Source organism: Bubalus kerabau, chromosome 1 (genome assembly GCF_029407905.1).
Source record: "Bubalus kerabau isolate K-KA32 ecotype Philippines breed swamp buffalo chromosome 1, PCC_UOA_SB_1v2, whole genome shotgun sequence".
NCBI classification, from domain to species: domain Eukaryota; kingdom Metazoa; phylum Chordata; class Mammalia; order Artiodactyla; family Bovidae; genus Bubalus; species Bubalus kerabau.
The window spans coordinates 20119138-20137952 of record NC_073624.1 but is presented as its reverse complement, the minus strand read 5'-3'; the positions used below and the strand labels follow the sequence as shown (position 1 = coordinate 20137952).

Sequence of the window (18815 nt, the reverse complement as noted above, 5' to 3'; positions counted from 1 at the left end):
TTCTAAATGCCAGATGTGATTTTGCTCTCACATTTAATGACATAAATATGGTAGACGATATACAAAACAAAACTACCTCAGCTGGTAAAGAATCCATTTGCAGTGCAGGAGACCCGGTTTGATTCTTGGGTCAGGAAGATTCCCTGGAGAAGGGATAGGTTACCCACCTCAGTATTCTGGTCTGTATAGTCTCTAAGGTCACACAGAGTCGGACACAACTGAGCAACTTTCACTTTCACTTTTCAAAGTGTCAGAAAGGGAACTATTGTATTTTAAGGTAATGCATGCAAAACATTGGTTTGAGTGTCTGAGTATCTCACTAAATTTTAACTGTCAAGGACAATTGTCCAAAAATGAACAGATCAGGGTTACAAAGTCAAAATTACAGTAATTTAGAGAGGAAAAAACCCAAACTGTGTAATTCATTAAAGGCTCTGAGTAAACTTTTGATTGAGGTTTAGATGTCAACTTAGAGTCATTGTTGGCATTTTAGAGGTCCCTAATTACAAAATCCAAGATTAGAAAACCTGAAAGTATTTATAGAACAAATATTTTAAGAAAATCTACTAAATCATCAGTTCAGTCCAGTTCAGTTGCTCAGTCGTGTCTGACTCTTTGCGACCCCATGAATTGCAGCACACCAGGCCTCCCTGTCCATCACCAGCTCCCGGAGTTCACTCAAACTCATGTGCATCGAGTCGGTGATGCCATCCAGCCATCTCATCCTCTGTCGTCCCCTTCTCTTCCTGCCCCCAATCCCTCCCAGCATCAGGGTCTTTTCCAATGAGAAAACTCTTCACATGAGGTGGCCAAAGTATTGGAGTTTCAGCCTCAGCATCAGTCCTTCCAATGAACACCCAGGACTGGTCTCCTTTAGGATGGACTGGTTGGATCTCCTTGCAGTCCAAGGGACTCTCAAGAGTTTTCTCCAACACCATAGTTCAAAAGCATCAATTCTTCGGCACTCAGCTTTCTTCACAGTCCAACTCTCACATCCATATATGACCACTGGAAAAACCATAGCCTTGACTAAACAGACCTTTGTTGACAAAGTAATGTCTCTGCTTTTGAATATGCTATCTAGGTTGGTCATAACTTTCCTTCCAGGGAGTAAGTGTCTTTTAATTTCATGGCTGCAATCACTATCTGCAGTGATTTTGGAGCCCCCCAAAATAAAGTCTGACACATTTTCCACTGTTTCCCTATCTATTTCCCATGAAGTGATGGGACCAGATGCCATGATCTTCGTTTTCTGAATGTTCAGCTTTAAGCCAACTTTTTCACTCTCCTCTTTCACTTTCATCAAGAGGCTTTTTAGTTCCTTTTCACTTTCTGCCATAAGGGTGATGTCATCTGCATATCTGAGGTTATTGATATTTCTCCTAGCAATCTTGATTCCAGCTTGTGCTTCTTCCAACCCAGTGTTTCTCATGATGTACTCTGCATATAAGTTGAATAAGCAGGGTGACAGTATACAGCCTTGATGTACTCCTTTTCCTATTTGGAACCAGTCTGTTGTTCCATGTCCAGTTCTAACTGTGGCTTCCTGACCTGCATATAGGTTTCTCAAGAGACAGGTCAGGTAGTCGGGTATTCCCATCTCTTTCAGAATTTTCCACAGTTTATTGTGATCCACACAGTCAAAGGCTTTGACATAGTCAATAAAGCAGAAATAGATGTTTTTCTGGAACTCTCTTGCTTTTTCGATGATCCAGTGGATGTTGGCAATTTGATCTCTGGTTCCTCTGCCTTTTCTAAAACCAGCTTGAACATCTGGAAGTTCATGGTTCACGTATTGCTGAAGCCTGGCTTGGAGAATTTTGAGCATTACTTTACAAGCGTGTGAGATGAGTGCAACTGTGTGGTAGTTTGAGCATTCTTTGGCATTGCCTTTTTTTGGGGATTGGAATGAAAACTGACCTTTTCCAGTCCTGTGGCCACTGGTGAGTTTTCCAACTTTGCTGGCATATTGAGTGCAGCACTTTCACAGCATCATCTTTCAGGATTTGAAATAGCTCCACTGGAATTCCATCACCTCCACTAGCTTTGTTCGTAGTGATGCTTTCTAAGGCCCACTTGACTTCACATTCCAGGATGTCTGGCTCTAGGTGAGTGATCACACCACTGTAATTATCTTGGTCATGAAGATTTTTTTGGTACAGTTCTTCTGTGTATTCTTGCCACATCTTCTTAACATCTTCTGCTTCTGTTAGGTCCATAGCATTTCCGTCCTTTATTGAGCCCATCTTTGCATGAAATGTTCCCTTGGTATCTCTAATTTTCTTGAAGAGATCTCTAGTTTTTCCTATTCTTGTTGTTTTCCTCTATTTCTTTGCATTAATTGCTTAGGAAGGCTTTCTTATCTCTCCTTGCTATTCTTTGGAACTCTGTATTCAGATGCTTATATCTTTCCTTTTCTCCTTTGCTTTTCACTTCTCTTCTTTCCACAGCTATTTGTAAGGCCTCCTCAGACAACTATTTTGCTTTTTTGCATTTCTTTTCCATGGGAATGGTCTTGATCCCTGTCTCCTGTACAATGTCATGAACCTCCGTCCATAGTTCATCAGGCACTCTATCAGATCTAGTCCCTTAAATCTATTTCTTATTTCCACTGTATAATCATAAGGGATTTGATTTAGGTCATACCTGAATGGTCTAGTGGTTTTCCCTACTTTCTTCAATTTCAGTCTGAATTTGGCAATAAGGAGTTCATGATCTGAGCCACAGTTCAGCTCTTGGTCTTGTTTTTGCTGACTGTACCAAATCATGAAGAAGTTACCAAAGAATTTCTAATAATGGCATATCCTGTTAGATCATGTTAGTGTTACTTGCTCAGTCATGCCCACCTCTTTGCAACTCCATGGACTATACCCAGCCAGGCTCCTCTGTCCATGGAATTCTCAGGCAAAAATATTGGAGTAGGTAGCCATTGCCTTCTCCAGGGGATCTTCCCAATCCAGGGATTGAACCCCAGTCTCCTGCACTACAGGCAGATTCTTACCATCTGAGCCACCAGGGAAGCACACTGACCTATTTTTTAAAACATGCACACATCAGAGTAAATGAAGAGAGTCCTCTAGATCTTCAGGAAAGAGGCAAAACTGCTATTTATTTCACCCCAGAGTTCATGTCTCTCAGACTCATCAGTGACAGCAGCAGCGAGACCTGTGCAGGGCGCCTGGAAGTTTTTTACAATGGAGCTTGGGGCAGCGTGGGCAAGAGCGACATGTCTGCAACCACGGTGGGGGTGGTATGCAGGCAGCTCGGCTGTGCTGACAAAGGGAGTATCAGACCAGCACCTTCAGACAAGGTGGAGAACAGGTACATGTGGGTGGACAATGTCCAGTGTCCTAAGGGACCTGAAACCTTATGGCAGTGCCCATCATCTCCGTGGAAGAGGAGACTGGCCAGCCCCTCAGAGGAGACCTGGATCACATGTGCTGGTGAGTATCTGTGCGCCTGTGTGACAATCTCATTCTGTTGCTCCACTCTTATCTCCTGATCTAACTCAGAATGAGTAAGGTTTGGTTAACCCTTATTCTACCTGGATGATGTAACGGAGTTTATTTAATTTGGCCTTTGGATATTCAGGATCAGTGACCATTTTCTCAAAGATGATCATACTCTGATGGCCTTCTCAAAAGTTTTATTCAGTTGTGCTTTCTCTGTGAACAAATTAGGATCAGAGAATATATAATTCAGTATTTGACTATTGAGTTGCTCCATTTTTCTTTCAAATAATATCTTGTTACACTCAATGTAAGGAGAGAAGCAGAGAGATCAATCCTGAACTATCTCCCTGTTCTACACCTTCTTAAACCAGAAGAAGATTTCTATTTATCTGTCAGTTTGAGAGGATTTATACTGAGTTGGCCAAAAAGTTCATTTGTGTATAATTATGGAACAAAAGTTTTAACCAACCTAATACATTTACAATGCTAACTTTATCTCATTGACATTTACTAAGTCACACTAACGTTCTAATGTCCAGGATGAAATATTTAATACACCCAGTTTGTTGGAAGGACATGGACTTCCATGAAAGATGAATGTTGTAAAATTCCAAATGCACATTCAATAAGCAAACAGATTTTTAAAAAATCTTTTAAAACAGATTTTTAAAAAGAGTTTCAAATTTTTGTTTTCTCCTGTGACCTCCTGGGAGCTTTTATCATCTCAGAAATGATCAAGATGTCTCTGATTTTTCAGATAAAATAAGGCTTCAGGAAGGAACCACTAATTGTTCTGGACGCGTGGAGGTCTGGCACGGAGGTTCCTGGGGCACAGTGTGTGACGACTCCTGGGACCTTAACGATGCCCAGGTGGTGTGTCGCCAGCTGGGCTGTGGCTTAGCTCTGGAGGCAGGAAAAGAGGCAGCGTTCGGCCAGGGAACTGGGCCCATATGGCTCAATGAAGTGAAGTGCAAGGGCAATGAGTCCTCCCTGTGGGATTGTCCTGCCAGATACTGGGGACACAGTGACTGCGGGCACAAGGAGGATGCCTCTGTGAAGTGCTCAGGTGAGCGCAAGGGGTCTGGAATCTCCGATGGCGGCAACAAGGAGAGGGTGGGCAGGGAAGTGCATTGTGTAAGGACCAGAAATACCAACCCAGCGACCTGGTGGGGAGAGAATCCTTCGTGTTGTTATACATTGGTCTTCAGATGGTAAAGAATCTGCCTTCAATGTAGGACACCTGGATTCTATCCCCGGGTTGGGAAGGGCAACCCACTCCAGTATTCCTGCCTGGAGAATTCCTTGGACAGAGGAGCCTGGCAGTCTACAGTCCGTGGGGTCGCAGAGAGTCAGACACGCCTGAGCGACTTTCACTGAGGAAAAGCATTTAGCTTACATGTGTCCGTGTGCAGAGGGAGGAAAAACTAGGGGTCTCTAATTTTGGGTGGGAAGGAGTAGTTTACTTGATTGAGAGGCTAAATCCCCAGACAGGAAACAGATATAACTGTTCCGTATGTAACTGCCAGAATTGAGTCTCTCCTCTTTTCTCCTACAGAAATTGCAGAGAGCAAAGGATCAGTAAAGGCCGCAGGTATATCAAGGGGTTTCTGAGGATGGGACTGGTTGTCTGCATTATTTAGAATCCCTCTTATTAAGATGTTCTGGGTCAGAAGCTCTAAGAAGCTGAAATTCATTTCAGCAATCCTGTAGTTGACCTAGAAAAGGGATAGTAACTGGGGACCCAGGTCTTTTAACTAAGATGTTATTACCTCTTGTGGTGTTTCCCTGTGCTCAGGTCACTCATCCACTGTTGCACTTGGAGTCCTTGGGGTCATTCTGTTGGCCTTTCTCATCGCAACCCTCTTGTGGATTCTGAGGCGAAGACAGAGACAGCGGCTTGCAGGTCTGAGCCAAATTATCATGTCTCTAATATTTCTATGGCATAAAAAATTTCTTGGAATAATACAACAACAACAACAAAAATTAGATTCAAGTATCAAATGGCCACAAAGAGGAAACCTAGAAGAGATTTAAGCAGTTTCCCCAAAAGAAGAAACAAAAATTCAGAAAAGAAAAGGGGTACTGCTTGTATTGATGATTATTGTAATGTAGCTATGGGCTTCCCTGGTGGCTCAGTGGTAAAGAATCTGCCTGCCAATGCAGGAGATGAGGGTTCAGTCCCTGGGTCAGGAAGATCCCCTGGAGAGAGAAACGCAATCCACTCCAATATTCTTGCCTGGAAAATTCAATGGACAGAGGAGCCTAGCAGGCTATAGTCCATGGAGTTCAAGAGTCAGGTACAACTTAGCAACTAAAAACAACAGCAAATAGTCTATCTACATCTTTAATTGAACTTTATAGAATCGATTGTTTAGAATGAGTATGCTTGTGTGATGCATGATGAATCCTTTACTGCCCAAACATTTATTTGCTCTTACTCTATGCTGCTAAGTCACTTTAGTCGTATCCGACTCTGTGAGACCCCATAGACGGCAGCCCAACAGGCTCCCCCGTCCCTGGGATTCTCCAGGCAAGATCAGTGGAGTGGGTTGCCATTTCCTTCCCCAATGCATGAAAGTGAAAAGTGAAAGTGAAGTCGCTCAGTCGTGTCCGACCCTCAGCGACCCCATGGACTGCAGCCCTCCAGGCTCCTCCATCCATGGGATTTTCCAGGCAAGAGTACTGGAGTGGGGTGCCATTGCCTTCTCCGATACTTATTACTAAATTTACTGTTCTGTTAAGCAACATGCTAAGTTCTGAAGATGACTCAGACATGGATATTCCAATGTTCTTGTCTTTTTGTAATTTCCAGTCTAGCGAAAGAGAAATATATGTAAACAAATAAGTTGCAATGTATTATTATATAGTAACATGAATAAAGAACAAAGGGGGCCCAGAAAATACATTAATTAACTGAAAAAAGAGTATCAGAGGCTTCTAGGAGATTTTGAGACAAATTTTGAAGATATAGAGCAAAGAACTTAGTGAGTGCATTTCAGGGAGAGAAAAAAATATTTGCGAGTGTAGAGAAGCTTAAAAGATGACACATTTGGTGTTTTTGTGGGGGTAAGTAAAACGTGAGTTCAAGGACAGAAGTTCCTGATGAGGCTGAAGAAAGGGGAAGAAACAAGTAGTGAAGTTCTGTATTTTCCGGTAAGAAGATTAATAGTCATTAAAGAGTATGGTATAGTGGACAGAGTAGTCAGACAGGCTCTTAGAAAGTTCTGTTTGGACATCTGAGGGGCTGAAAGAGAACCACGTTATTGACAAAGATAGGATTTTGAAATAGTTGAGATGAAAGATGAAAAAGACTTTATAGTGAGAATGAACAGGGAAGGATAAGTTTTATAAAGATTTTAGATGAATCTCCAGTAAATTATGCAAGAATGCTGGCTGCCTTGGGAGAAGAAACTGGGTAGTAATAAGATGGCAATGGGATACCTGGTTTAGTTTCATTGCTATTGCATTTGTGTTTGTGGCTTCACAAGGGTGAAGCTTGGTAGTAGAATAGAATGGAAACAGGACAAGGGCTTAGGTGATGATTGGGTGTGCTTGCACTGCTGAGAAAAAGCATACAGAGGGAGGGAAAGTTTTATTATGCCCCCCTGACTCTTAACCTATGACCTCTTTTGTCAGTTTCCTCAAGAGGAGAGAACTCTGTCCACGAAATTCAATACCGGGAGATGAATTCTTGCCTAAAAGCAGATGATCTGGACCTATATAATTCCTCAGGTCTGTGGGTTCTTAGAGGGTCCATAGCCCTGGGGTTCAGACTGAACTGCAGCTTAGGCTGAGAGGCATTCTACTTCACATAGTAGTGAAAAGAAATCTCAAACATAATAAGAAGCCTGTGATGCACAAAAGGAAGAAAGGCAGGAATGAACTAAGCATTATTCTTAGATATATTCATTACTGAATATTTAATAATGAATATGTATTCATTATTCATAGAAATTGCAATCATGAAGACCTCTGGCTAAGAGGTCCATGATGATTTCTGACAGAGGAACTACATTGTAGGATATTATGACTTGCACATCTTTATATTAAAACAGAAACTGATCTTCGAAAGATTAAACCTTTCATATCTCTTTCATAGTTTCTTCCATTTCCACTTCCTGCTACGATCCTTTCTCTAATTTACATTTTTCTGAAAGTTTAAGCTTTCTGTGTCTTTATCCCATCAGAAGCCATTCCTATTCATGGGACTAGCCTTATTTCCCATTACATTAAGCTTCTTTCTTTATTCTCTGACTTCTGTTTAGCACCAGATCACCAATTCTGCCTCTAGGAGGCATAACTCTGCTGGGTTGTAAAAAATATCCCAAGGACTTCCCTGGTGGCCCAGTGGTTAAGACTCTGTGCTTCCACAGCAGGGGGCATGTGTTCGATCCCAGAACTAATATCTTGCATGCCCTGTGGCTAAAAAATACAATGCAATACAATACAGTACAATAATAATAAACATCTTTAAAAAACCCAATATCCACTTTATGAAGACTCAATGCCTTCTCAATATTCCTTACCATCTGAGAGGGATCTGCCTCACTTCTTCAGTGCAAAGGAATTGGTATTTGCCAAAACTCAAAGAAATATATATAAGACATGGGAAAGACTTTCTGTGCCTCTTAATTGACACTGTTTGCCTTCCTAATTGTGAACAATGTTTTTAAATGTTCAAAGAGCTTCCGAGGCACATGAGGGGAGGTCTGATTTATTTCCCAGTAATTATTTTCTTCCTTTCAGAAAATTCCAATGGGTAAGATGGTTTTAATGATGCTGGACTAATTTCTGTGTCTAAATCTCTTCCTATTTTTGGATGAAAAAGGAGATCATGTTGACATACAATGAAAAAGAGAAAGGGAATTGTAACCTGGTGAGGTAAGAAGAATTTATTCATCGTTGTTCAAAGCAGTCACATTCCTTTTGAGAATGCCTCTGGTATTAAGAAGAAAGAAAGAATGTATATACATATGCATGTCCATATATGTTTATGTTTGTATGTATATCCATATTCAGAATATGCAACAGTTTTTTAAGAAATTAATTTTTTTTATTCATGTATTTTTGGCTGTGCTGAGTCTTCGTTGCTTTGTGCAGGCTTTCTCTAGTTGCCGGAAGTGGGGGCTACTCTTCACTGCAGTACACAGCTTCTCACTGTGGCTTCTCTTGGTGCAGAGCTCAGGCTCTAGGATGGGCTTCAGTAGTTGCAGCATACGGGCTCAGTGGTTGTGGCATGTGGGCTTAGCTGCTCCATGGTATGTGGGATCTTCCCAGATCAGGGATGGAACCCATGTCCCCTGCATGGACAGGCGGATTCTTATCCACTATGCTACCATGGAAGTCCCTGCCACAAATTTTTATAAATGACCCTTGTCTGTCCTTTAGTTACATATATCTTAAGCAATAACAGTGGTTTATTATGTTGCTAAGGAGAAGCTGGGGAAGTAAATATGAATAACTCTTCTAAAGATATTATAAGAGTCATTTCAGAAAAGAGACAAGACGTGTCTACAGGTGTATAATGCATGCTAGGATAAAGATAGTAAAAGATACTATAGGCATATGGAAAGCTTGCCTGAGAGTTTGGAGAGATCGTGAAGATGTGATGATCAAATTTAACATCTGGTGACTGAAAGATGGGCCATTCTAGGGAAAGAACATGGCATGTACAAAGTGTGGCATGGGGTGGGGAGCAGAGAAAGGAGGGTGGGATGAATTGGGAAATTGGGATTAACCTATATACACTATTGTTACCATGTATAAAGCGGATAATGAGAACTGACTGTATAGCACAGGGAACTCTGCTCAGTGCTCTGTGGTGACCTAAATGGGAAGGAAATCCAAAAAAAAAAGAAAAAAAAGGGGGGGGATATATGTGTACGTAGAGCTGATTCACTGTACAATAGAAACAAACACAACATTGTAAAACAACTATACTCCAAAAAAAAAAATTTAAAATGTGGCATAAAAGAGAATCACACCTTTGGGGAGTGGTAAGCTTTCATTCAAAAACATATTGAAAGTATGTTTGGTGACAAGTGGTGTCCTGAGCACTGAAGATGCAGAGATAAAATATACTATTGACAAAGACATGGCTATTTGATGAAACATCTCACAGTTTCTGTGTGGGTGTACAGAGAGGCCATGTCAGGGGAGGGATGTGATGAGTGTCTAGACAGGAAAGGCTTCATAGAGCCCAATAACAAATAGTCTTATCTGTTGTATTTCCTGTTCATATTTTATTTCGGGGACTGCTGGGGAGGTGGTAAGCTTTGGAAGATTAAGTTCAGGCAAGATACAATCAGATTTGCTTTTATAATTTGTTTTCATAAGAAAAATGTTTTCATAAGAAAAGAAAAAAATAAAAAAGTGAATAAGGCAAGAAATTTGTTGTTATACATAAAAAAGAAAAGATGGTGAAATGAATTAGTGGGTACATTTTCTATTTTGTTAAACAATTTTGGGAGGACTATTCCTCTGGAATGATATATAGCAGAAGTATGGGTTTTTGTACTGATATTTTATATGGCATATGAGAAATACAGAGTGAGACAAAGAATAAAAGTTAGACTTAAAACTATGTAAATGTAAAATGTTATTATCATGCTTATAGACACATAGAGTTGTCATAAACTGTATACAGGATAAAGTGTTAATATATGTATACTATATATACAGTATCATACTATATATATAAAAGGCTTCTCAGGTGGCTCAGTAGTAGAGAATCCACCTGCTAAGCAGGAGACTCGAGTTAATCCCTGGGTCGGGAAGATCCCCTGGAGAAGGAAATGGCAGTATTCTTGCCTCCAGTATTCTTGCCTGGGAAATCCCATGGACAGAGGAGCCTGGCAGGCTACAGTCCATGTGGTTGTGAAGAGTCGGACACGACTTAGCAACTAAGCAGCAGCATATATAAAAAGCAATTGTTAAGACAAAGCATGTAATAAATCATTGGGCAAAGATATGAAAAAAGCAGTTCTCACAAAGTGAATTATAAATCTCTATTAAATAATTTTAAAATGCTCACAATATGTCTGGGCAATTCAAAGTATGATTAACAATGAGCTATTCTTTATATAAATCAGACCAACAAAAACTTAAAGCAGCACCAGCATTTCTTGTTGGTGGGGATACAGAGGAAAATGTAACTTCAAATGTTGCTGTTGGAAACAAGATGTGTAGTAGCCTTATGAGAGAGAAACTTAGAAACTTTTATTAATTTGAAAAAAAAAACATGCTTCTCAGATCTTTTGACCCAACAATCTACCCCTAAAAATTTCTTTCATACAGATAAAGCTATTAATATATAAGAACAAATATACAAGAATTCCTTTAAGCAGCCTTTTTAGTACCGCCCCAAAGCTAGACACAAAGTGAATGCCAATCAGTAGGGGTAGTAGTGGCTGGAAAAATTATGGTGCAGCCAGCTAAAAAAGAAAAAATCGTGCTCAAAATTTAATAACATCATTCCACTTTTGTGTTCATGTTACTGAACACAACTAAACATAATGTTTGCATTTGTAAAACTGTCATGTGTGTACAAGTAAAGAAACAATTAAAAATTCTAACAGATTGTAAACTGAGGACTATGAATGACTTTTGGTTAGTAATGTCAAACATATGAGTATTATTCTGATATATGATATTTATCTCATAAATAAATAATAACAAATAATAAATAAATAATAGATAACAAACTACTTTTTCCTTAAAGAGTAATCACTACTAAGTCACTGCTTCAGAATCACACTAGGGTGCATTTCAAAATGGCCTTTCTGTACTGTAGTTCTCTGGAGTAGAAATAATTCTTAAGCATACTGAAGTTTGAAGATCATTGCATTTAAGTTTCCTCTTTAGGAAAGTAGTATGGTTTTTAATATATGTGAGTAAGTGAGCAAATGAGTATGTGTATGTGAGAGCGAGACAGAGGTAATATAATACATTATATTAAATTATAATGTAATTCTTCTACATGTGTGTATATGCGTATGAAGAGAAAAGTAACATTATTCTATTTGTGTCTTTAGTTCAGCCAGCTTGAAGAAGACCTGGACTATTGAGTGAGCAAGGATCAACACTGAAGATCACAATACAGTCCTTTGTCTCCTGGTATTCAAAAGACTGCTGCTGAATTTAAAAAAAATTAATTTGGTGAATGTGATGACTAAAAAGTTGTAGATAAGATTTTCAAGGGTATTAAATAAAAAAGAATATTGCTGATTTGAATTTGTCTTAACTCCTTATTTTTGATTCTAAGAATTTCTGAATGAGCTTTCTGTCTTTTAGAGTTTCATAAATACAATATGATGTTTTTTCATCTGACAGTGTTCTTATTTACATATATATTTTTCTAGTTTGGTTTAAAAAGTAATTTTCTTCTTACTGTGCTGTGTGCTAAATCATTTCAGTTGTGTCCAACTCTTTGTGACCCTATGACTGTAAGCCCACCAGGCTCTCTGTCTGTGGGATTCTCCAGGCAAGAATACTGGAGTGGGTTGCTATTTCCTTCTCCAGGGGATCTTCCTGGCCCAGGGATTGAACCCGTCTCCTGTATCTCCTGCACTGCAGGCAGATTCTTTACCACTGAGCCACCTGGGAAACTTTTCAGGGAAAGGAAAGAGAATGATTATTGAAGGGTTTGTTAATAACATATGGTTCTGTTTACAACACATGGCTCTCACGAGTTCTTTCATTGCTTTCTGTCACTGTAATTCTGGTCACAAAAATTGCACAGGAAATCCTGGTAGGGGTACAAAAATCTCATGTTTTAGGGCAGCTGAACTAAGCTGAAATGAATGCATCAATTATGTCATATATATATGTATGTGTATATATATATATATATACACACACACCATATAATGAAAGTTTATATTTTACTAAAAATCGCTTACCGATGTAACATATTAACATAAGGAAAGGATAACATGTAAAGAAAGACTTAGAGTGAATTGATGCTTTTGAACTGTTGTGTTGGAAAAGACTCTTGAGAGTCCCTTGGACTGCAAGGAGATCCAACCAGTCAATCCTAAAGGAAATCAGTCCTGAATATTCATTGGAAGGGCTGATGCTGAAACTGAAACTCCAATACTTTGGTCACCTGATGTGAAAAACTGACTTATTGGAAAAGACCCTGATGCTGGGAAAGATTGAAGCCAGGAAGAGAAGGGGATGACAGAGGATAAGATGGTTGGATGGCATCACTGACTCGATGGACATGAGTTTGAGCAAGCTCCGGAAGTTGGTGATGGACAGGGAAGCCTGGCATTCTGCAGTCCATGGGGTCACAAAGAGTTGGACATGACTGAGTGAACTGAACTGAACTGATAGTGATTGAAGGCTGTTTAGAGTCTATTAACTTGTTGAATATCCAAGTGTTAGATGCAATTTGATTTTGAGTACTGCATGCACCCTTTTCTAGCACTTAGGGCTTCAAAGCAACTATCTTGTAGAATCATGACATTTGGCTCATTTTCAATTTCTTTTGTATCTCTTGTCAATTTCAAAGGCAGATCTTCCTCAGCTTTCAATGGCCTTGAGAGAGTGTGTGTGTGTGTGTGTGCACGTGTGCTCAGTTGATCAGTAGTGTCTGACTCTATGAACCCACGGACTGAGGCTCACCAAGCTCCCCTGTACATGGGATTTTCCAGGCAAGAATACTGGAGTGGGTTACCATTTCCTTATCCAGGGGATCTTCCAGACTCAGGGATCGAGCCCTTGTCTCCTGCATCTCCTGCACTGGCAGGTGGATTCTGTACTACTGAGCCAGCTGGGAAGCCCTTCAATGTCTTAACCTCCTGATAAACCCATTGGTAAATTGAAATTGTCCTGAATAGAAATGCATTTAATACTCCTAACCTCTAAACATGGTGGTTTAGCCTAGCTTTCTTTGAATGTTCTCAGAACACTTACATTAGCCTACAGTTAGGTCAAATCATCTAACACAAAGTCTATTTTATAGTGTTGAATATCTCACATAATTCATTGAATGCTGCGCTTGAGAACAAAAAATTGGAGTGGTTGGCTGGGTGCAGAATGGTTGTCCACCTTTGGGGTGGTGTGACTGGCTGGAGGATGTGTTTCATTCCTGTCACTGCCCAGCACAATGAGAGTAACTGACAGCATATCACCAGCCCAGGAAAAAATCAAAACCCAAAATTGGAAGTACAGTTTCTCCTAAACGTGTATTTCTTATCTCATTTCTACAAATGCTTGGGTCCTTTCACCCGTATTCCTATTTCAAAATCAAATTCATAACCACGGACCGGAAAAGATTCATGGTACCTTTCCTTTTACTGTTTATCATGTAATATGAAGATTTTATCAGAGTCAGTTGAAAGGCACTTTTAATAGAAAGAGGAACATCACAGAAACAGCAAAAAGGAGAAACATTTCCACTTACAGGAACTCATGAGAGCTCAGAATGAACCATAAACTTGATAAATGTTCTTCCCAAAGAGAAGGCTCAGGCTTAGCTGAGAGGAAGGGGAAGTCCTATGCATAACATGAGATAGTGGTCCCACTAGGGTTAACTTTGTGCATGATGTTTGATGTTTTTAACTATCTAGGGCAGGGATTGTGGACCCGAAACTTAGGTCCCAGAGACTGGGTAAAAATGTGTATTTTTAAATAAATATATCAGGCATATTCCTTGCCAGGGAGCATCTTTGAAAAGCAATAACTTACTGGGAATAAAATTAAGTCTAGAATGTTGGTGCCCCACACATGAAGATATGGAATTTTCAGTAACCAAAATTTGGAGAAAACAAATGGAAAACTATTGCAATTGTTGTATGTTTTAGAAAGATAAGAGGCTGGTTTCCATTGGAATTGTCTTCTAAAAGGATGAACTCTCAGCATAGTATGTGATGTGTTTAACCCTCTTGCCCCAGCACTCTGAAGAATCCCTGTGAAGAAAAGAAATAGAAGTAGCTAGAGGAATCCTGTGCTGTGATTAGATTTTCTGCCGAAGGTAAGCAGAGAGCTCCCCTTTGCACCATATAGGCATCAGAGCTGCATTTCCTCTTATCAATTGCTTACTGTTTCTGGCTCTTTAGATGCTCTAAATGGCCGGGGCTGGAAAACTGAGAACTACATTTCCCATAAACCCTTACAGGAGGAAGCTGAACTAAATTCTGATGATAGATTCTCCCATTTAGGGGAGATTTAGTTTTGCAGGAGTGTTTGCATTTGCTTGAAAATTGCTAGCCTTGGTGTTGCAGCATCCTTTAGAAGTGGTTTCCTGGGTTTTTTTTTGAAGCTTCCTGATGAGGATTTTGTAAGCACATGATTTCCTGTAGTAAACCACTTCCTGCACTAAATACTTACAGGGCTATCTGATTTTAGAACCCTAGGTCTCCGTGAATTCGCTTAACTCTTAGAAGAATTACATTTCAGGAGCAGGCAACCAGGTTTTAGAGTTGTAGTCTCTCATTCCAAAATATTGAAACATGAATAATAAAACAAGGAATAAAATAAAACATTTGGAAGGAATTTGTTGGGCATATAGATCAATAAGAGAGAGAGAGAGAAAGAAATTAACCTAATGTTTAGTTGATATGTCAGGTATGACTCTTTTGTGACTTCATGAACTACATGTAGCCCACCAGGCTCTTCTGTCCATGGGATTTCCCAGGCAAGAATACTAGAGTGGGTTGCCATTTCCTACTCCAGGGGATCTTCCCTACCCAGGGATCGAACCCTTGTCTCCTGAATTGGCAGATGGGTTCTTTACCACTAACCCACGAGGAAGGCCCAAAAGAAATTATACTGAAAAATTATCAGAAACTTTGGAAACAGAAGTAGAAAAGACATGCACAGGCCTAGAGATAAAGAAAACAAAAATTATTTAAAACTTTAAAAAACAAGCTATTAAAAAATCAAATTTAATAAATAACTTATTAAAAAGAAAACAATAAAAATAAAATAGAAAATAAGAGAAGAAATGTGTTCCCAGAAACTGCAGAAGCACCTATGAAGAGAAAGAATATTCAGACATAGGAAGTGACACACCCCCCCAAAATACAGATACAGACAGAAAAGACCAACATCCCACGGACATTTTGAATATCATCTTAATAGACATCCATACAGTTTTACAAACACCAAAGTGAATAGTGATTTCAGCAACTCCTTATCACAAATTATTGTAATTTTTAGACAATAAAGGTACTTTTCCAGACTGTTTTAACTTTCCATTCAATGTAGAAATTTCTCACCTAACTGTTCTGAAAGGCAGCACCAGATTTTTCTTTAACATTTCTACTTATTTCATCTCATGAACAACATCTCATGTTTCTTTCATCTCAAAACAACCTTCTCCATATCTTCAGTTCGGATATCTCTCTCCTCTTCTCCCTTCCACTCCTCTACTCTCCCCTCCTTCAACTCCTCCCTCTTTCTCTGTTTCCTTCCTCCATCTCTTCCTCCTCCTCTTTCTTTTGTCCACCTCTCCCTCATCCTTTCCCTCCTTCCATGTCTCTCTGTCTCTGTCTCTCTCTACCCTTCTTGTCCCCACCCTCCTCCAGATCCTTATATGCTTTTCCAACTAGAGATTCCTAGTAGATGCCTTAATGACTCATTAGAACGAACATATTGCATTTGGTTAAGAACAGAGGGGTAAACATGATATGTAAAGATGAGGAAAATTATGTGTAGAAACTTACATGAAAAGAAAACCTGATGTGGGAGAGGAGAGATAAAAATTAGTTTCACTTGATAATAATGAAGAAATGTTTGGGGGTCATAAAGCTTCTGGTAGAAAAAAGATCTATAGAACTTCCTTCTCTGCATCTCAGTGAAACTATGTTCCATGCTCAGATGGGTGAGGAGCTTACCAGTGATAAAAGAAAAAAAAATGCAACATGGACAGAACATTTCAGAAAGTTCAGATAAGTTTGCAGTGTGATCATCTTAGATGGAGAGAGAAAAGTCTCAGCTGTGCTCCTGAATTAAGTGACTGCTGAGTCTCACAGGGACCATGAGCTTTTCTGCCCCTGTAAGAATTACTGTATATGTTGCTTTAGGAGAATAAGATAGTGTAAGTAATCTACCTAGGATTTTTACCTGGAAACAGGAAATTTGCTAGAGATTTAAGTTGAATAAAATTGGTTGAGTACAAGAAGGAATAAGTTCAACAAGATATTCCTGGTAGCACAGAACTTTTCTGAGAGTCTCACAATATTTATTGTCTTTTTTCCCCAGTATAAACACAGGCAATGAAGGTCTCTGAAGACCTCTCCCATCTGGGATATGATGTCACAGGACTCCTTACAGGCTTAGCTACTTTCATCAAACGGATGGTCCAGGGGGACAGATCTCAGTCTCGGAATCCCTGGGCTCTCTTGCTATCCTCACGAACAGTGGGGGATCTCCTCTCATCTCTTCCTTCCCTCCAAGAACTTCTGTCCTTGGTGGCTCCAGGGGACAGCCTGAAACAATAAGAAAATTACTTGATGATGCCTGTGACCCAGAAGAATGATAACATCCATTTTAGAGAGCAGGAACAATGGAAGAGATGCAGAATGTAAAAATTGCTGTACATTGTCAAACACTCAGAACCATTCTGTCAGGACATAACTTTAGGTAGATAAATTAAGATTTTTTAGTTGGAGTTTCAATATCAAACTCTCAAAAGCTAATAGAATGAATATAGAGAGAAATAGAAAGATATAGTAGACCTGAAAATCACTATGAACAATTCAACATAATTAAGATTTATACAATTTTCACACAACAGAAGGATATAAATTCTATCCAAGTTCCCATAGACTATAAGATACACTGGAAACATATCCAGGGACAGAAAACAAGATGTAAAAATTTTATGGTCTGAAGGTATTGAAATCATATAGAATCTGTTCTCTTATCACTGTGGAATTATGTTAGAAATCAGTTATCAAAAGATATTTGAAAGTAGCCCACATATTTTTAAGTGCAATGTGACATTTACCAAGAGAAATCTTTGATTTAGCCACTGAAACCCTCAGTAAAGTTAGAAGACTGAAAAAACACAGAGGGTGACTGTAGAGAAGAAAGCATTTAACTGAGAAATTAATATCAGGACAGGACTTTATGACTCTTGACCCAGAGTCTGAGGAAAAGTTGTCACAAGAAAGGACTATTTCCCAAGGTGAATATACCAGAAGTGGGAGAGAGGAAAGCATAGCTCTAAAACTGTCATTGTCATTCCAAAGTGACAGACTGACCATTTTCTTGTGACTTGTCCCAATTCCTAAAATATCTGTGCAGATAATCCCAAACTTTATAATAATTGTTATATAATAGGAGTTGCCATGTGAGCTATAAAACAGTCTTCACCAGCAGGCTCGCAACTTTTCACCTTACACAGCAAAAGCAAGGACTTTCTAATCTGTTAATTAAAGACATTATAGCTGATATTTGCTACCTCAGTTCTCATAAGGGTCTATGAGTCTTCTAAAGAAATCTGCATTAATTTCTGCTCCATATAATCCAAGAAACTATATATTTGTAAGGGAGGTCAACCTAGTATATTAGGGGCAATGGTTATCATAAGGTAAGAAATGTCACAAAAATGTTCATATTGTGGCCTCTCACTGATTTTCCATGCAGAAATAATGCAAAGATCGATGGATAGTCCATGAAACTAATATTCAAGTCTGAGAAATATGGTCATAAAAGCACATAAAAGCACAGCGTGCATGCATCAGTTACTGAGAATGGAGGCGGAAAGGGGGTATAACCACAGAACACAGGATCTACCCAGCCTTTATGAGGACACAGAAATAACAGAAATGTCTTGAAAAGGGCAGACTTGATGCATGAGAGAGATAGAAGCCCACTCAGATTTTCTAACATCAGAAAAGATAGCTGTACTTTCCTCAGTCCCTTAGAGAGCCTTAGCTGATAAACCTGTACCCCTCTGTTAGAGAGACACTTCTTCACTCAGCAATGGAAAAGGAACCACGTCAGACAAAGCTGCTCATTCGACATCACTTAGGGAATTTTGTGTGCTGACTTTGGACTCTAAGGGCAGACAAGGGTTTCAAGGACAGTGGCAGTAGTGAAGTGGATCATGGATGAGGGAAGTGGAGACATTTGTACAGATGACTGTGTTACAGTGACTTAATGTAAAGTTTGGGGCAATTCATTTTAATTTTTCCAATTGCGTGTGTGCTCAGTATGGCTCAGTCATGTCTAACTCTTTGGGACCTCATGGACTGTAGCCTGCCAAGCTCATCTGTCTATGGAATTTTCGAGGGAAGAGTACTGGATTGAGTTGCCATTTCCTCCTTCGGGGAGCTTCCTAACCCAAGGATCAAACCCACTTCTCCTGTGTCTCCTGCATTGGCAGGTGGATTCTTTACTACTGCACCA

General features: G+C 39.6%; 1 protein-coding gene across 1 annotated transcript in view; it reads left to right on the top strand.

Annotated features, from left to right (window-relative positions):
• Positions 1 to 11671, top strand: part of LOC129644249 (scavenger receptor cysteine-rich type 1 protein M130) — a 36498-nt gene extending 24827 nt beyond the window's left edge. The window contains exons 11-17 of the mRNA XM_055569787.1: positions 3123 to 3443; positions 4210 to 4518; positions 5008 to 5043; positions 5248 to 5355; positions 7089 to 7184; positions 8281 to 8333; positions 11486 to 11671. Coding sequence (XP_055425762.1) covers positions 3123 to 3443; positions 4210 to 4518; positions 5008 to 5043; positions 5248 to 5355; positions 7089 to 7184; positions 8281 to 8303 — 893 coding nt within the window. The 3' untranslated portion in view covers positions 8304 to 8333; positions 11486 to 11671. The remainder of the gene's footprint in view (positions 1 to 3122; positions 3444 to 4209; positions 4519 to 5007; positions 5044 to 5247; positions 5356 to 7088; positions 7185 to 8280; positions 8334 to 11485) is intronic.
• Positions 11672 to 18815: the final 7144 nt, after the last annotated feature.